Here is a 20,249-nt window from a genome sequence, read left to right on the forward strand (position 1 = left end):
TCCGCATCAAATCCACAGTGGCAGATCCAGACCGAATGGCATCAATTTTACTGTGAATTCACCACAAGTTTCAACCCTTCAAGTGAAGGTGTGAAATCCGCACCAAAATCTGCGTGTTACATACGGATTTTGATATAGATTTTGGTGCGAATCTGCACAATAGTCCACAGTGTACTTGCTGCTGTGAAATATACATTACATGTGAACATAGCCTTAAGCTTCATCAGCAGTTCTGTTATATTTAACAGCAAGAAAAGCACAATATTCTTGCAGTCAGAATTAATGACCCTGAATGGAACCAATAATAGGGTAACAGGGTCCGTTGGATACTGGTGGGATATGATGGATCCTCGCCTGCACTGCTTAATGGCTTTCAGGACAAAGTAAAATTGGTAATAGCCTCTGGTGATGGAGATGATGGAGAGATTAGCAAGAAGTGGTAGCAAAAAACCTTGTTCAGAAGTATGTTTATTACAAGGGTGGGAAAATGTGCTATATTAACCAATATTTCTCTTTCCTAGCTATAAATGGTTTTGAGACTTCTCTTCACCTCACTATTTGCCAAAATGAGGTCACGGTATGGCATGTTTTAAATCTAGTTGAGGACACAGAACTACTATCAATTCACTTTGGAGGCAATACATTTCTTGTAGACTCAAGCTATGAAGAAACACTGACGCTTTTTCCCATGAATGGGAAAACCATTATTATGGTCATGGAGAAAACAGGTCAGTAAGGGTAGTATCTTTTATATCAAGGTCAATGGAAAGGACTAGCGGCAGAGGTAGAGGTCAATGAATCTAGTACAAAATATGAACTAGAATTGCCCATACCTCTTCAAGGAGTTCTATAATTGTTCAGCATATCATACTAATGTCTTGTACAGTACTTGAGACGATTGATTTTTTTGTCATTTATTATTACAACTCTTAATAGTCTTAGATGAACCTAAAATGGAAAGGGAAGATTCATTCTCCTAAAATGGGTTATTTTACTTGTCATGAACTTATCAAAATCAGTTTAATGCAAAATTTTAGAGGATTAAATCTTAACATAGATCTTAATTCACTAAGAAAATTATGACTAAGTAGTTTTCTGGGATTGTACATTGACAATTTATCCAGGATAACACCGATCGGCAAATACAAGCCCTGTAACCCGCAGCAGTTGACAGCATGTAGGAGTTATAGTGCCAGGCACCAACTGCGAGTCCGGACAGGCCTGGTTAAAAGACCAGCAAGAATGCCACAGCTCCTCTATTCTGCTGATGGGGCATCCCACACTCACAGATCACATATTGGTGACCTATCTAGGGAAACCCTTCCCATTGTTATACAGAGCTACCAATTTCACTGTACTTTTTGTTGCTCACAATCTATCTCAAACACACAGTTGGGCCATTCATTTATCATTAGGTTTTTGAATTATGGCATGACACCATAGAACTTGAGGAAGCTCACATAAAAACACGGTAGTGAATATACAAACTCTATGCAGACTTTGTCCTTGATCAGATCTGTCCTAGGACTCAAGTGCTGCAAGGAAACAGTACTAACCACTGAGCCACCTGTACCATGCTAGGCCCCTTTAATATTGATAGTCAATAAGTTCTACACAACCAATAGAAATGTTTGCTGTTTTTATCAACCTGCTCATTGACATTGTTTGTAAATTGTTGATTTTTTTTCTATGCAGGGTATTGGCCTGTGACATCTAAATCCTCATTGGCAGATTTAAGTATGCATGCAACAGTAAGAGTTTCACACTGTGAAAATATCCAAGATGAATACTATGATTATGATCAAGATGACCAGAAGGATTTTCCACAAGAGTCTCCATCGTATCAATATTCTTTGGATACATCTCACAGAATGTATCGCTTCGCACCACGGAGCATAGGAGGTGGAAAGAAAACTGCTGGATCTTTGGAAAATGTATCAAGCGGTGGTGAAGAAGAAGAAGATGATGATGATAAGGATGCTCTTAGGCTTGTTATAAACTCATCTAATCCAATTATAACAAAGCACCTTAAAAGTGACATGAAAGAAATTGAAGGAATTAAAAAGGAGCAGGAATTTCACAAAATACATAAATTACATAGAGATAAAAAGGAGGAAAGCCATTCAGACAAGCAGTTACATAATAAACTGGAACTTACTAACACAATGGGTGCTCAGGTAGACTTTTATGATTATGATTACAACACTTCTAATTTGGATTACATTGATATGTATGGAGAGCTGCCGGATAAAGGCCCTCGTAGTTCTGAAGGACAACTGCGGACGTATTTCATTGCGGCTGTTGAGATCATGTGGGACTATAAAGCTGAAAACTCGCCATACTTTATAAATGAAAAGTGAGTACCTAAATGTTTTATTAGATTCGGTGACCAGCAAAATTTAGTTTTTCTATAACATCTACCGTAGTAGTTGAAAATTTGACAATGAGAAAAAGCTTATTTACATTTGTAATTCCAAAATTGGCAGAATCTCAAATACCATAAGGCACTGGAAACTTGGAAATTTTGTAACTTCATAGAAATAGAAACTTGACAACAAAAAAATCTAGTGTATGTAGTCTGCCTTTATATTATTTACTTTTCGTTTTTATCTTAGGATCTACATTATCTATCTATTTAAAATTGTAATCTAACTACCAGTGATGAGCGAGCATACTCGCTGAGGGCAATTGCTCGAGCGAGCATTGCCCTTAGCGAGTACCTGCCCGCTCGAGAGAAAAGGTTCGGCTCCGGTAGCGGGCAGGGAGCGGTGGGGGAGAGCGGGGAGGAACAGACAGGAGATCTCTCTCTCCCCTCGCTCCACCTGCTCACTGCCGCAACTCACCTGTCACCCACGCCGGCAGCCGAACCTTTTCTATCGAGCGGGCAGGTACTCGCTAAGGGCAATGCTCGCTCGAGCAATTGCCCTTAGCGAGTATGCTCGCTCATCTCTACTAACTACATCTGCTGGAAGTTTGATCTACTAGTCTCTCAGGAAAATATTTTCAGAGCAGAGTGTATTGCCTATCTACTCCCCCATTCGTGTTGCACATGCTGTACTGACAGAGGAAGTCGAAGGAGTTGAACTAATATGCTTGGTGTGAAGCCAGCTAGCCTATGACAGCTGCATGAGTTACAAAGATAGTTTTGCTCTACTGGTTACAACTGTGACCGCTGTTGTGCTTATAGCATTGCCACTGAGGTCAAGTTAGAAGGCATCTAAAGAACTTTTCTTCAACAAGATTCTTTGAACAGATGAAACTAAGATTAATTTGTATCAGAATGATGGTAAAAGAACAGAAGGAAAGGAAAGGCTCGTGATCCAAAACATACCATACAATCTGTCAAACATGGTAAAAGCAGCGATATGGCATGGGCAGCATGGTTGCTCAGTAGTTGCCTTACAGTGCTGGCATCCTGGGTTTTACTCTCGTAATCCAAAAATATGCTTATAGTTTGAGTTAGAATTTAGATTTTAGTCCCAATGGGGGGGAGAGGTGATGACAATCTCTGTCCAGTCCACTACTGGTGCTGTATAAATGAAATAAATAAAATGCATGGCTACCAATGGAACTGGTGTTTATCGATTCTATGACTATGGATAGATGTAGCAAGATGAAGTCTGAAGAGTACAAAATTATATTTTCTGCTCATATTCCATCAAATGTGGGAAAAAAGGCCAGGATGGCACTTTACAGTATGGATGCTGACTAGAGATGAGCGAGCACCAAAATGCTCGGGTGCTCGTTACTCGAAATGAACTTTTCGCGATGCTCGAGGGTTCGTTTCGAATAACGAACCCCATTGAAGTCAATGGGCGACCCGAGCATTTTTGTATTTCGCCAATGCTCGCTAAGGTTTTCATGTGTGAAAATCTGGGCAATTCAACAAAGTGATGGGAACGACACAGCAACGGATAGGGCAGGCGAGGGGCTACGTGTTGGGCTGCATCTCAAGTTCACAGGTCCCACTATTAAGCCACAATAGCGGCAAGAGTGGGGCCCCCCCCTCCCAAAAACTTTTACTTCTGAAAAGCCCTCATTAGCATGGCATACCTTTGCTAAGCACCACACTAGCTACAACAAAGCACAATCACTGCCTGGATGACACTCCGCTGCCACTTCTCCTGGGTTACATGCTGACCAACCGCCCCCCCTCCCCCCCACAGCGCACACCAAAGTGTCCCTGCGCAGCCTTCAGCTGCCCTCATGCCACACCACCCTCATGTCTATTTAGAAGTGCGTCTGCCATGAGGAGGAACCGCAGGCACACACTGCAGAGGGTTGGCACGGCTAGGCAGCGACCCTCTTTAAAAGGGGCGGGGCGATAGCCCACAATGCTGTACAGAAGCAATGAGAAATAGAATCCTGTGCCACCGCCATCAGGAGCTGCACACGTGGGAATAGCAATGGGGAACCTATGTGCCACACACTATTCATTCTGTCAAGGTGTCTGCATGCCCCAGTCAGACTGGTAATATGTACCTTAACAGTAACCGCGTTGGTGGTAATGTGGTGGTGACTGCGGACCTAGTAGCGCGGTTTTATTTTGTTGGTTTTCGGAATGTGGCCAGGATTAAGTGGGCCGTGGCGGGGGGATGGTGGGGGGGCTCTCTTGTAGTGTCGGTAAAGGTGAAATTCTTGGACTGCCACCAGACGAACCAATGCAAAGGCATTTGCCAAGAATGTTTTCCCTGTTGGAGGAGGAGGGGGATGTTTTTGAGGCACTACGTGTCCTCTCCACATGTCCGTGGTTATATGCACCTTAACAGTAACCGCGTTGGTGGGAAATGGCCTCGCCGCCATCATGTCTTTGGGAAGCCTCTGTTTCCACACCCCAGAGACATACCATTAGCAGCGGTATAGGCAGAGCCCAGAATTCGTAACATTTCAGCCGTAGCATTAGGACAGGCCCCACTAACATATCACTAGCAGCATTATAGGAGGAGCGCAGTCTTCGTTCCATGTCAGCAATAGTAGCACTCAAGACAGGCCCCAGTAACAATTCCGAAGCAGCAGTATAGCGGGAGCGCAGTCTTCGTTCCATGTCAGCAATAGTAGCACTCAAGACAGGCCCCAGTAACAATTCCGAAACAGCAGTATAGCGGGAGCGCAGTCTTCGTTCCATGTCAGCAATAGTAGCACTCAAGACAGGCCCCAGTAACAATTCCGAAGCAGCAGTATAGCGGGAGCGCAGTCTTCGTTCCATGTCAGCAATAGTAGCACTCAAGACAGGCCCCAGTAACAATTCTGAAGCAGCAGTATAGTGGGAGCGCAGTCTTAGTTCCATTTCAGTAGCTGCAGTATAGCCAAGGCCCAAGTTACATTTATGTAGCTAAAGTGTAGGCCAACCCCACACACACTTCTGTACCATGAGTGCAGGCGAAGAACATACAAATTGCTATGATTACACTGTAGGTGAGGGCCCCAAAAAATTGGTGTACCAACAGTACTAATGTACCTCAGTAAAAATTGGCCATGCCCAACCAAGATGGCAGGTGAAACCCATTAATCGCTTTGGTTAATGTGGCTTAAGTGGTAACTAGGCCTGGAGGCAGCCCAGTTTAACGAAAAATTGGTTCAAGTTAAAGTTTCAACGCTTTTAAGAGCATTGAAACATATAAAAATTGTTTCGAAAAATTAGATGAGTGAGCCTTGTGGCCCTAAGAAAAATTGCCCGTTCAGCGTGATTACGTGAGGTTTCAGGAGGAGGAGCAGGAGGAGGAGGAGGAATATTAGACACAGATTGATGAAGCAGAAATGTCCCCGTTTTGGATGGTGAGAGAGAACGTAGCTTCCATCCACGGGTGCAGCCTACGTATTGCTTACGTATCGCTGCTGTCCGCTGGTGGAGAAGAGAAGTCTGGGGAAATCCAGGCTTTGTTCATCTTGATGAGTGTTAGCCTGTTGGCACTGTCGGTTGACAGGCGGGTACGCTTATCTGTGATGATTCCCCCAGCCGCACTAAACACCCTCTCCGACAAGACGCTAGCCGCAGGACAAGCAAGCACCTCCAGGGCATACAGCGCTAGTTCAGGCCACGTGTCCAGCTTCGACACCCAGTAGTTGTAGGGGGCAGAGGCGTCACCGAGGATGGTCGTGCGATCGGCTACGTACTCCCTCACCATCCTTTTACAGTGCTCCCGCCGACTCAGCCTTGACTGGGGAGCGGTGACACAGTCTTGCTGGGGAGCCATAAAGCTGGCCAGGCCCTTAAAGACTGTTGCACTGCCTGGGCTGTACATGCTGCTCGATCTACGCACCTCCCCTGCTACCTGGCCCTCGGAACTGCGCCTTCTGCCACTACCGCTGTCGGATGGGAATTTTACCATCAGCTTGTCCGCCAGGGTCCTGTGGTATAGCAACACTCTCGAACCCCTTTCCTCTTCGGGAATGAGAGTGGGAAGGTTCTCCTTATAGCGTGGGTCGAGCAGTGTGTACACCCAGTAATCCGTAGTGGCCAGAATGCGTTGAATGCGAGGGTCACGAGAAAGGCATCCTAACATGAAGTCAGCCATGTGTGCCAGGGTACCTGTACGCAACACATGGCTGTCCGCACTAGGAAGATCACTTTCAGGATCCTCCTCCTCCTCCTCCTCAGGCCATACACGCTGAAATGATGACAGGCAAGCAGCATGGGTACCGTCAGCAGTGGGCCAAGCTGTCTCTTCCCCCTCCTCCTCATCCTCCTCATGCTCCTCCTCCTCCTCCTGAACGCGCTGAGATATAGACAGGAGGGTGCTCTGACTATCCAGTGACATACTGTCTTCCCCCGGCTCGGTTTCCGAGCGCTAAGCGGCTGCCTTTATGGTTTGCAGGGAACTTCTCAAGATGCAGAGCAGAGGAATGGTGACGCTAATGATTGCAGCATCGCCGCTCACCACCTGGGTAGACTGCTCAAAGTTTCGAAGGACCTGGCAGATGTCTGCCAACCAGGCCCACTCTTCTGAAAAGAATTGAGGAGGCTGACTCCCACTGCGCCGCCCATGTTGGAGTTGGTATTCCACTATAGCTCTACGCTGCTCATAGAGCCTAGCCAACATGTGGAGCGTAGAGTTCCACCGTGTGGGCACGTCGCACAGCAGTCGGTGCACTGGCAGATTAAAGCGATGTTGCAGGGTGCGCAGGGTGGCAGCGTCCGTGTGGGACTTGCGGAAATGTGCGCAGAGCCGGCGCACCTTTACGAGCAGGTCTGACAAGCGTGGGTAGCTTTTCAGAAAGCGCTGAACCACCAAATTAAAGATGTGGGCCAGGCATGGCACGTGCGTGAGGCTGCCGAGCTGCAGAGCCGCCACCAGGTTACGCCCGTTGTCACACACGACCATGCCCGGTTGGAGGCTCAGCGGCGCAAGCCAACGGACGGTCTGCTCTGTCAGACCCTGCAGCAGTTCGTGGGCCGTGTGCCTCCTATCTCCTAAGCTGAGTAGTTTCAGCACGGCCTGCTGACGCTTGCCCACCGCTGTGATGCCACGCCGCGCGACACCGACTGCTGGCGACGTCCTGCTGCTGCTGACACATCTAGATTGCGAGACAGAGGTTGAGGAGGAGGAGGAGGAGGAGGGTGCTTTAGTGGAAGAAGCATACACCGCCGCAGATACCACCACCGAGCTGTGGCCCGCAATTCTGGGGGTGGGTAGGACGTGAGCGGTCCCAGGCTCTGACTCTGTCCCAGCCTCCACTAAATTCACCCAATGTGCCGTCAGGGAGATGTAGTGGCCCTGCCCGCCTGTGCTTGTCCACGTGTCCGTAGTTAAGTGGACCTTGCCACTAACCGCATTGGTGAGGGCGCGTACAATGTTGCGGGAGACGTGGTCGTGCAGGGCTGGGACGGCACATCGGGAAAAGTAGTGGCGACTGGGAACTAAGTAGCGCGGGGCCGCCGCCGCCATCATAGCTTTGAAGGACTCTGTTTCCACAACCCTATACGGCAGCATCTCAAGGCTGATAAATTTGGCTATGTGGACGGTTAACGATTGAGCGTGCGGGTGCGTGGCGGCGTACTTGCGCTTGCGCTCCAACAGTTGCGCTAGCGACGGCTGGACGGTGCGGTGCGAGACATTGCTGGATTGGGCCGAGGACAGCGGAGGTGAGGGTGTGGGTGCAGGCCATGAGACGGTCGTGCCTGTGTCCTGAGAGGGGGGTTGTATCTCAGTGGCAGGTTGGGGCACAGGGGGAGAGGCAGCGGTGCAAACCGGAGGCGGTGAACGGCCTTCGTCCCACCTTGTGGGGTGCTTGGCCATCATATGTCTGCGCATGCTGGTGGTGGTCAGGCTGTTGGTGGTGGCTCCCCGACTGATCTTGGCGCGACAAAGGTTGCACACCACTGTTCGTCGGTCGTCAGGCGTCTCGGTGAAAAACTGCCAGACCTTAGAGCACCTCGGCCTCTGCAGGGTGGCATGGCGCGAGGGGGCGCTTTGGGAAACACTTGGTGGATTATTCGGTCTGGCCCTGCCTCTACCCCTGGCCACCGCACTGCCTCTTGCAACCTGCCCTGCTGCTGCCCGTGCCTCCCCCTCTGAAGACCTATCCTGTGTAGGCGTTACACACCAGGTGGGGTCAGTCACCTCATCGTCCTGCTGCTCTTCCTCCGAATCCTCTGTGCGCTGCTCCCTCGGACTTACTGCCCTTACTACTACCTCACTGCAAGACAACTGTGTCTCATCGTCATCGTCCTCCTCACCCACTGAAAGGTCTTGAGACAGTTGCCGGAAGTCCCCAGCCTCATCCCCCGGACCCCGGGAACTTTCCAATGGTTGGGCATCAGTGACGATAAACTCCTCTGGTGGTAGAGGAACCACTGCTGCCCAATCTGAGCAGGGGCCCGAGAAAAGTTCCTGGGAGTGTTCCCGCTCCTGAGCATGTGTCATTGTAGTGGAGTGAGGAGACTAAGAGGAAGGAGGAGCAGCAGACAGAGGATTCGGATTTGCAGCACTGGACGGCGCAGAACTGTCCGTGGATGATAGCTTGCTCGAAGCACTTTCTGCCATCCAGGACAGGACCTGCTCACACTGCTCATTTTCTAATAAAGGTCTACCGCGTGGACCCATTAATTGGGCGATGAATGTGGGGACGCCAGAAACGTGCCTCTCTCCTAATCGCGCAGCAGTCGGCTGCGACACACCTGGATCAGGAGCTCGGCCTGTGCCCACACCCTCACTTGGCCCTCCGCGTCCTCGGCCGCGTCCACGTCCTCTAGGCCTGCCCCTACCCCTCAGCATGCTGTATTACCAGTGATTTGATTTCCCAGGCAGGAAATAAATTGGTGCAAGCCTGCAGGCCAAATATAATTTTTTCGCTTTTTTGCAAAGGGAGGGCCCCACTGCGGATATTCAATGAACAATACGTTTAATAACTGTGGTGTGGCCCTGAAAAAGTGTCACACAACTTTAGTGTAGCAGAGTTATTAACTCTGGCAGAGCAGGTATTTGCCAGTCAGGAAAGACAATGGCGCAAGCCTGCAGTAAACCGTAGCTGGTTGCGTTTGATTTTTGTACGTTCTCCACGCAGCACACACGTACACAGAGACCTTAGGACTGACACAGGCAGGCCAAATATAATTTTTTCGCTTTTTTGCAAAGGGAAGGCCCTACTGCGTATATTCAATGAACAATACGTTTAATAACTGTGGTGTGGCCCTGAAAAAGTGTCACACAACTTTAGTGTAGCAGAGTTATTAACTCTGGCAGAGCAGGTATTTGCCAGTCAGGAAAGACAATGGCGCAAGCCTGCAGTAAACCGTAGCTGGTTGCGTTTGATTTTTGTACGTTCTCCACGCAGCACACACGTACACTGAGACCTTAGGACTGACACAGGCAGGCCAAATATAATTTTTTTCGCTTTTTTGCAAAGGGAAGGCCCTACTGCGTATATTCAATGAACAATAACTTTTATAACTGTGGTGTGGCCCTGAAAAAGTGTCACACAACTTTAGTGTAGCAGAGTTATTAACTCTGGCAGAGCAGGTGTTTGCCAGTCAGGAAAGACAATGGCGCAAGCCTGCAGTAAACCGTAGCTGGTTGCGTTTGATTTTTGTACGTTCTCCACGCAGCACACACGTACACGGAGACCTTAGGACTGACACAGGCAGGCCAAATATAATTTTTTCGCTTTTTTGCAAAGGGAAGGCCCTACTGCGTATATTCAATGAACAATAACTTTTATAACTGTGGTGTGGCCCTGAAAAAGTGTCACACAACTTTAGTGTAGCAGAGTTATTAACTCTGGCAGAGCAGGTATTTGCCAGTCAGGAAAGACAATGGCGCAAGCCTGCAGTAAACCGTAGCTGGTTGCGTTTGATTTTTGTACGTTCTCCACGCAGCACACACGTACACGGAGACCTTAGGACTGACACAGGCAGGCCAAATATAATTTTTTCGCTTTTTTGCAAAGGGAGGGCCCCACTGCGGATATTCAATGAACAATAACTGTGTTGTGGCCCTGCCTACACAATTCTGTCCCTGTAGTATCAATGGAGGGTGCAATGCTCTGCACAGACGATTTTTTGAAGAAAAAAAATATGCAACACTGCTAACAGCAGCCAGCACAGTACTGCACACGGTTAAATTTGGCCCTAGAAAGGACCGTTGAGGTTCTTGAAGCCTACACTCACTCCTAACACTCTCCCTGCCTAAGCACCACTTCTGTCCCTAATACCGGGTGCAATGCTCTGCACTGCCGATTTTGAGAAGAAAAATTTTTTTTTTTCCACTGCTTACAGCAGCCTGCACACACGTAGATGTGGCCCTAAGAAGGACCGTTGGGGTTCTTGAAGCCTACACTCACTACAAACACTCTCCCTACAGCAACTCCAATAGAACAGCACTTTCCCTCACTAACTCACACGGCATCTGAGCCGAGCCGCGGGAGGGGCCGACTTTTATACTCGGGTGACATCTGATCGCCCCAGCCACTCACAGCAGGGGGGTGGTATAGGGCTTGAACGTCACAGGGGGAAGTTGTAATGCCTTCCCTGTCTTTCAATTGGCCAGAAAAGCGCGCTAACGTCTCAGAGAGGAAACTGAAAGTAACCGGAACATCGCGTGGTACTCGTTACGAGTAATGAGCATCCCGAACACCCTAATATTCGCACGAATATCAAGCTCGGACGAGTACGTTCGCTCATCTCTAATACTGACCCAAAACATATCCAAAAGGAATGCAAGATCTTCTTATGGCAAAGAAATTAAATATTCTTCAAAGGCTGAGTCAGTCATGTAATTCCTAAATAGCTAATGCAATATTTTTGGTAAAACCCATGAATTAAAGCTGAAAGTCTATACTTCAGTCACATCTTGTTAGATTACCTTTGTTTCCAAATCCATTGTGGTCGTATGCAGACGCGAAATGCTGAAACTTGTGCCACTCTTCAAGTACTTCTAGACCCAACTGTAAATGATCATCTTTCTACTTTTCCTAATAAAGTGGTAACACAGTAGGTAGTTTTGTAACTGTCCATAACATTCTTCCTTATTTCAGGCATCATAATTCCCATGGATTCCAGAGGTATAAGAAAGTGGCATTTCGTGAGTATCTAGATAGCAGCTTTAAAGAACCAGCAGCTCGCGGAGAGAGAGATGTTCATCTGGGACTGTTGGGGCCATGTATCCGCGCAGAAGTAAACGATGAAATTATAGTAAGTCTAAGATTGTATATTCTAATAGAATAGTAAGCTAATTATGTGATAATAGAGGACTACTACATCTAAAAGACATCATTCACTTATTTTTTACATAGAAAATATCAGTTTTCCAAAACTTCTGAAATATTTATGAAATTTGCATCTTGCCATAAACTGCCATTAAAAAGAATGTATATCTTTTTTATAGTTGTAATGAAAGAACGGTCAACTGTTGTCATTTTAGGCCCACTGGCTATTGTATGGTGGATATAGCAGTACAGTTAACATTCACACTGCATAAGCTGCACTTCATCACCAGAATACAGAAATACTCTTTAATTTTTCTTTGAATCCACAGAAATGCTTATATCCCTCGTTCTCCTCTGATTTACTGTATATGCTGATATTATTTTCTCATAGGTACATTTTAAGAACATGGCCTCTCGTCCGTACTCGTTCTATTCCAATATTTTAGTAGTGCCATGGAAAGAAGAAAATGTTCTCCCACAACAGACTCGTACATATACAGGGAAAGTCAGCTCTCAGTTTGGTCCTACAGATTCAGAAGAGGAATGCAGAACCTGGTTTTACACTTCTAATGCTCACCCGGTAAATAACTGAATAATTTTAGTCCTAATTTTAAAACTACATTTACTGTGTACCTAAGGCAGGGGTGTCAAACTCATTTTCACCGAGGGCCACATCAGCCTTATGGCTGCCTTCAAAAGGACGATTCTAATGGTAAGACAGTATAGTAAAAGTGAACCCCGATCGTGGCCCGATTGGTAATAACGTCCCCCATATTGGCCAGTGGCGCACACTATTATACATATATATACACACAGGCGCACTATATTCTACACATATATGCACAGACGCACACTATTCTACACATATATACACAGACACACACTATTCTACACATATAGCACAGACACACACTATTCTACACATATACATACGCACAGACTCACACCATTATACACATATATGCTCAGACGCACACCATTATACACATATATACACAGACGCACACCATTATACACACATATATATATATGCAAAGACGCACACCGTTATACACATATATGCACAGATGCACACCATTATACACATATATGCACAGACACACACCATTACATACATATATGCAGAGACGCACACCATTATACACATATATGCACAGATGCACACTGATACACATATATGCACAGACGCACAGTATTATACACATATATACACAGACGCACACTATTATACACACATAGCACATACGCACACTATTATACACACATAGCACAGACGCACACTATTATACACACATAGCACAGACACACACTATTATACACATATATGCACAGACGCACACCATTATACACATATATACACAGACGCACACTATTATACACACAAAGCACAGACGCACACTATTATACACATATAGCACAGACGTACACTATAATACATATAGACACACAGACGCACACTATAATACATATAGACACACAGATGTACACTATAATGCATACATACGCACAGGCGCACACTATATTACATATATATGCACAGACGCACAACATTACATACATATATGCACAGAAGCACACCATTACATACATATATGCACAGATGCACACTATTATACACATATAGCACAGACGTACACTATAATACATATAGACACACAGACGCACACTATAATACATATAGACACACAGACGCACACTATAATACATATGGACACACAGATGTACACTATAATGCATACATACGCATAGGCGCACACTATATTACATATATATGCACAGACGCACAACATTACATACATATATGCACAGAAGCACAACATTACATACATATATGCAGACGCACACCATTATACACATATATGCACAGATGCACACTATGATACACATATAGCACAGATGCACACTATTATACACATATATGCACAGACCCACACCATTATACACATACATACAAAGATGCACACTATTATACACACGTAGCACAGACGCACACTATTATACACATATAACACAGACGTACACTACAATACATATAGACACACAGACGCTCACGATAATACATATAGACACACAGATGCACACTATTATAAATATATACGCACAGGCGCACACTATATTACATATATATGCACAGACGCACAACATTACATACATATATGCACAGAAGCACATCATTACATACATATATGCACAGACGCACACTATTATACACATATAGCACAGACGTACACTATAATACATATAGACACACAGACGCACACTATAATACATATAGACACACAGATGTACACTATAATGCATACATACGCACAGGCGCACACTATATTACATATATATGCACAGACGCACAACATTACATACATATATGCACAGAAGCACAACATTAAATACATATATGCACAGACGCACACCATTATACACATATATGCACAGATGCACACTGTGATACACATATAGCACAGATGCACACTATTATACACATATATGCACAGACCCACACCATTATACACATACATACACAGACGCACACTATTATACACACGTAGCACAGACGCACACTATTATACACATATAACACAGACATACACTACAATACATATAGACACACAGACGCACACTATAATACATACAGACACACAGACGCACACTATAATACATATAGACACACAGATGCACACTATAATGTATACATACGCACAGGCGCACACTATATTATATATATATGCACAGACACACACCATTACATACATATATGCACAGACGCACACCATTACATACATATATGCACAGACGCACACCATTATACACATATATGCACAGATGCACACTATGATACACATATAGCACAGATGCACACTATTATACACATATATGCACAGACGCACACCATTATACACATACATACACAGACGCACACTATTATACACATATAACACAGACACTACAATACATATAGACACACAGATGCACACTATAATACATATAGACACACAGACGCACACTATAATACATATAGACACACAGACGCACACTATAATACATATAGACACAGAGACGCACACTATAATACATATAGACACACAGATGCACACTATTATATATATATATACGCACAGGCGCACACTATATTACATATATATGCACAGGCGCACACTATTATACACATATATGCACAGATGCACACAAGGACACTTCTGCATTTTTATACACATTTTTATACTTACCTGCATCCAATGTGGTGCCAATGGCAGGTATACCGGCTGCTCTCAGTCCTCTTTGGGGCCCTCCTGCATACCTGGGCCCCTGATGTCTTCCCAGGCCTGCAGCCATGAACAGATGGAGGGCCGGTGAGGAGTTCAGCACTGACAGGCTCTCACCTTGCAGCTGCTCCTCCTTAGTGCTGCTCTCCTCGCACCAGAGATCAGGTATTCTGCAGTCTTCTTCCCTCCTCGGTGGCCGTTGTCATGGTGATATCGGCACTCTTCTATTACTGTCTGCTCTACTGAGACAGAACAAGCGATAGAAGATTGCATACTGACAGCAGCACGAGGGTGAGGGAACTTGCTACACAGCCAGCGGGCCACAGAAAATGAGGTGGTGGGCCGGATTTGGCCCACGGGCCTTGTGTTTGACAACTGTGACCTAAGGAGTCCAACCTCTTCATACAAAAGTCAATTACAGTATGTCCTACTGGTAGTCTGAGAGGCCCATTTAAATCAATGGGAGCGTTTTACAGTGTTTAGCGCAGCATTTGATCCTGCTTCAAACAATGTAGGTGTGGCTGTTTCCTTCCTTCTGAAAGCCCCCTATCAAGCCATGCCTGTGGTGTGACCTGATAGATTGCCTGTCAGATCTCGGTATAATATAATGCTATGGTATTACATCATACTGCAGGAGCGATCAAAGCATTGCAAGGTCTTGTCCCCTCTGGGGACTAAAAACAAATGTAAAAATGAGTTTTAAAAAGTTTTATAAATGATATTAAAAAAATAAAAGGTAATAAAAGTTTTAAAACAACTCCCTTTTGCCAGATTTACAATGAAAAAATCTGAATAAAACCGCCAAAAACATATTTGTTATCGCTGTGTACATAAAAGTCAGATTTATCAAAGTAATGCATTATGTACCCTGCACAGGGAACGTCGCCAGGAAGAACAAAACACAAGAATTGCGCTTTATTGGTCACTTGGTCTCCAAGAAATAATGTAGTAAAAAGCCATCAAAAAGTCTCCAAAATAGTACCAATAGAAACCACAGGATGTAGTTTCATTGAACAACCATGTCGAAAGAAAAATAAAAACCTTATGACTGTCAGAAGATGGCGGCAGAAAATAATTTTATTTTTTTTCCAAAGATATTTTATATTTTAAAAGTAGTACAGCAAAAACAAAAACTATATAAATTTGGTATCGTAGTAATGGTACTGACCCATAGAATAAAGTTATCATGTCATTTTTGCTGCAGTGTGTACACTGTAGAAACAAGATCCCCCAAAGATGGCGGAATTTCCTTTTTTTCCATTTCACCTTACATAAAATCTTTTAAAAGTTTTTCAGTATATTATATAGTACCAGTGAAAAATACAACTCGTCCCGTAAAAATCAAACCCTCTGACAGCTATGTTGATGGATAAATAAGAGATATGATTTTTTAAATCAAGAAGCAGTAAAGGCATGCAGTAGGCACTTTCAAAATCATAGCATTCTCCATTCATATGTCTTTCGATCATACAGAACTAGAGATGAGTGAGCATGCTTGGATAAAGCAGTTACTTGAGCAAGCATCGCTCTTCTCGAGTAACTGCTTACTGGTCCGAGCAGGCTCGGGGGGGCGGCGGGGGTGAGCGGAGGGCGGCAGGGGTTATCGGGGGGGAGAGTGAGAGAGATCTGTCTCTCTCTCTACCCCCCGCTCACCCTCGCTGCTCCCCCGAGCCTGCTCGGACCAGTAAGCAGTAAGCAGTTACTCGAGTAACTGCCTTAACTGGGCATGTTCGCTCATCTCTATACAGAACCATAAAGTGTTGGCTCCAAAGTATTTCCTCTTGGTTTATGGAGTATCAATGCCATAATAAACATGTGCCAATAAATGGCTATAATAAGTTCTCTTTCTTGTAAGTCATTCTTATGTAAATCATAACAGCCAATACCTTTAGGGCATACATGACTGTTTTCTTAGCATCCACTAGATTTTAGAATAACATTTTACTCCTAGTATGGGGTATTCGGAGGACATAACAAAGGGTATAAAACAGGGGGTAATAAAACCAAATTTAATTAGTAGGTAAATATTTTAGTAGCAAATGTATCATCTTTTTTTTCTCCAAGCACAAAGACTTCCATTCTGGACTCTTTGGACCTCTGCTTGTCTGTCGACCTAAAGTCTTGAAGAGATCCAATGTTCTGCAGCTATCAATGCAGGACTTCTCACTTGTATTCATGGACATTGATGAGACTGAGAGCTGGTATTTCAAGGACAATTGGAAGCAACATTGCCCTGTGACTTGCACTTCTAAAGGCATTTCAACAGCTTCCTGCCCTGCAGCCTGTAATGTGAAGAAGACTTCTAAGGATTTGCAGCATGAACACATCTTTCATGGTATGTAACTGAGTAGTAAACTGAGCAATTCTATATATAAATGAAATGTCACCATTCTTTACTGCATATGTCCAGCTTTAGCCTACGTATGTAGCAATGTGTGGGTATCAAATATATTATATCTGGTATTTGGCCTTATTATGTCTAGGGCGGGGTGTCGTTTCTGTTTCTCCTCTTTTACAGTGCAGTAACATGCAGCTATCAAGAACATAATAGCAACTTATCCACAGGAGAGGGGATAACTTGCTGATCGGTGGGGATCTCACCGCTGATCTCAAGAACAGGAGTCGCGTGTCACCCGTCATCCTCATTGTGTGGTTACTGCACCACCCGCAATGAGGAAGAGGCTGAATTTGCTGAGTACCTGAGCAGCGCACCCGCTCAGATATTTCCTTCACTCCCATTGAAATTAATGCTGACCGCATATACTCGGCCAGTGCTCCAATCAGAGTGACGTCACTGCGAGGGGAGTAGTCACCCCTGCAGTGATAGGAGAACAGGACACAGGACCCCCATTCTCCAGATTGGCAGGGGTCCCAGTGGTGAGACCACCAGTGATCATCAAGTTTGCTGTGGATAAGGGATAACTTATAATTTTGGTACAACCCCTTTTAAGGATTTATGGGACTTCAGGGTTCCTTGAAAATTTGCGTTTGAGGCAACAGAGTGAAAAAAATTACCTTAGTAGATCCAAAAATTAGCACAAAGTTTCACTTTAAAGAGATTATTCGGGGAGGGAAAAACGTAACCGTCCAAGGCCCCAGGGTGCCGACACCAACACTTCTGATATGGTTTCGACACCTGGTCATGTGGTATGGACCTCTCATTGCAGGGGGCTGACTGTTTGGCTTATTTCAATAAATATGTTAGGTCCATATCGCATGACTTGATTACAAACCTTGGCCCAATGTAGGTGTACTAGCACAGCTGAACCGGGAATAAACTGGATTGAGTACGTTTTTTTTCTCTGCAGGTAACCCCTTAACAGAAAAATTGTCAGAAAACTGGCTAAAAGCTGAAAACCTAAATGATTTGCTATGTAGTTGATCTGATTTCTGGTGCAAATTCCAGGAAAAAAGCTGTGTAACATCTCATGCACCACGTTTACATTGAGTTTTAGAAACTTTTAACTGACATCTGCCCATTGTATGAAAAAATGTGTGGCATTATAAAAAAGGAGGCTTATCAGGGAAAGGGAGTGGCCTAAATGTGGCATCAAGTGCAAAAACTGGTATACTCTAAGCTAATAGTTCATATAAAATTAAAGAAAGGTGCCTAAAGAATCATAACATCACATAGTAACATAGTATGCAAGGCTGAAAAAGACACATATCCATCCAGTTCAGCCAATTACCCCCCCAATGTTGATCCAGAGGTAGAAGCCAATTTTCCCCTATTAAGAGTAAAAAGTAAATCCTTCCCGACCCCAATCTGGCAATCGGAATAATCCCCGGGTCACCGACCCTTCTAAAGTTATTATTGATTATAATATGTAATATTGTATGGTCCAGCATTAGTCTCTATGGTAGTAAATCTGCTCCAATATCTCTATTGTATCCATTATATGTTATCATTATTGATGGTACTGCAAAAAAATGTACAAATGTATTTCTTCATATTGTAGCTATCAACGGATATGTTGGTGACACAACACCTGGTCTGGTTCTGTCTTTGAAAAGAAAAGTACGATGGCATCTACTAAGTATGGGGAGAAAAGAAATTATTTTAGTCCAGTTTCATGGGAATATCCTCACGCAACGGAGCCAGAAAGATCATCCCATCAATATAGTAAACCTATACCCTGGTAAGAAGGGAGAACCCTTACATTTTACCAAAAGATTGATGTCTCACTAACACTGCATCCCTATGATAGTACTTCTAATTGGCCTTATACGGTATCACATATACGTACGTAGTACTATATATAAGCTATACAGGTAATCTGTTTGTAAGGTACCAACTATAAATGAATCAGAAAAAAGTGTCCATACAGTGACAGCAAGCACAGAATTTGAAAATTGTGGTGATTAATTCACAACATATAATCGAAAACTTCATAACTTTTTTATGTTATGGGGTTTTCCTAGGACTTGATAGCCCATCAGTGTTGGGTTGGTAGGGTCTGACCTCCAGCACAATGGAAAGGCAAGCTGCAATACCAGGTACATCCACTCATATGAACGCATCGCTATACTTATGTAAACAATCAAGGGGGTGTAGCACTTGCAGGATTGCTCCAGCCTTTTTATTGTGCTGACTGGCAATAGGCCCTGCAAGATAAGGGCCTTTTACATGGGCCAATAATTATTCGGATTCCCGTGATCCAGCAAGAATCTAAATGATTATCGTTCAGTTTAAACGCGAATGAGAAATTGTTTGCTTCTCATTTGTTGTTCAGTTTCTATAGCCATAATACTGAACAACAGATTGGCCTGTGTAAACAGGTAGTCGGTCACTTATCAGCAACTGCCTACTTACTGCAAATGGAGGTGGGCAGGCTGGAACGATCCCCGACCTGCTTCCATTTTCTAAGAAATGCTTATCCCTATGCAGAAGCACAGGTGGGATGACCTATTGGGCAGCAGGTCATCCTGTGTAAAAGACACCACATATTCAAACATTCATGGCCTGTTGTACCAATCCCAAATACAGCATACGTGTATGGTGAATATGGATTCTACTCAGTCCTATTCCTGGGTGGTAGAAGCAGCTACTATAGTATAACATACAGCAGTATTCCTTATCAGTGAATACTGAAAGAGCTTTAGGCATTGGTCACAATGAGTGAGATTTAGTAGATAACACTGAATATTCCCATGTGGTAAAGTCCCGGGAGTAGGGGAAGCTAAAACTGTTCTCCAATAACAAGTATAGGTCATACTTTAAAATTAGAATATAGAAAGCAACAAGCACACTAGTGTGTAAAACCTGATGGAATGTCAGAAAGTGAGAAGGAAGAGGGGGAGAGAAAATCCAATGGTCCTAGAGACTTGTGTTCCAGATAGATATCT

At 44.4% G+C, this 20,249-nt stretch overlaps 1 protein-coding gene across 1 annotated transcript in view; it reads left to right on the forward strand.

Annotated features, from left to right (window-relative positions):
* F8 (coagulation factor VIII) overlaps nucleotides 1-20,249 on the forward strand; it is a 106,043-nt gene that overhangs the window by 58,945 nt on the left and 26,849 nt on the right. The window contains exons 13-18 of the mRNA XM_066581028.1: nucleotides 522-728; nucleotides 1,696-2,356; nucleotides 11,473-11,629; nucleotides 12,035-12,223; nucleotides 16,968-17,238; nucleotides 18,863-19,042. Of these exons, the coding sequence (XP_066437125.1) occupies nucleotides 522-728; nucleotides 1,696-2,356; nucleotides 11,473-11,629; nucleotides 12,035-12,223; nucleotides 16,968-17,238; nucleotides 18,863-19,042 (1,665 nt within the window). The remainder of the gene's footprint in view (nucleotides 1-521; nucleotides 729-1,695; nucleotides 2,357-11,472; nucleotides 11,630-12,034; nucleotides 12,224-16,967; nucleotides 17,239-18,862; nucleotides 19,043-20,249) is intronic.

This window comes from Eleutherodactylus coqui, chromosome 10 (genome assembly GCF_035609145.1).
Source record: "Eleutherodactylus coqui strain aEleCoq1 chromosome 10, aEleCoq1.hap1, whole genome shotgun sequence".
In the NCBI taxonomy this organism is placed as follows: domain Eukaryota; kingdom Metazoa; phylum Chordata; class Amphibia; order Anura; family Eleutherodactylidae; genus Eleutherodactylus; species Eleutherodactylus coqui.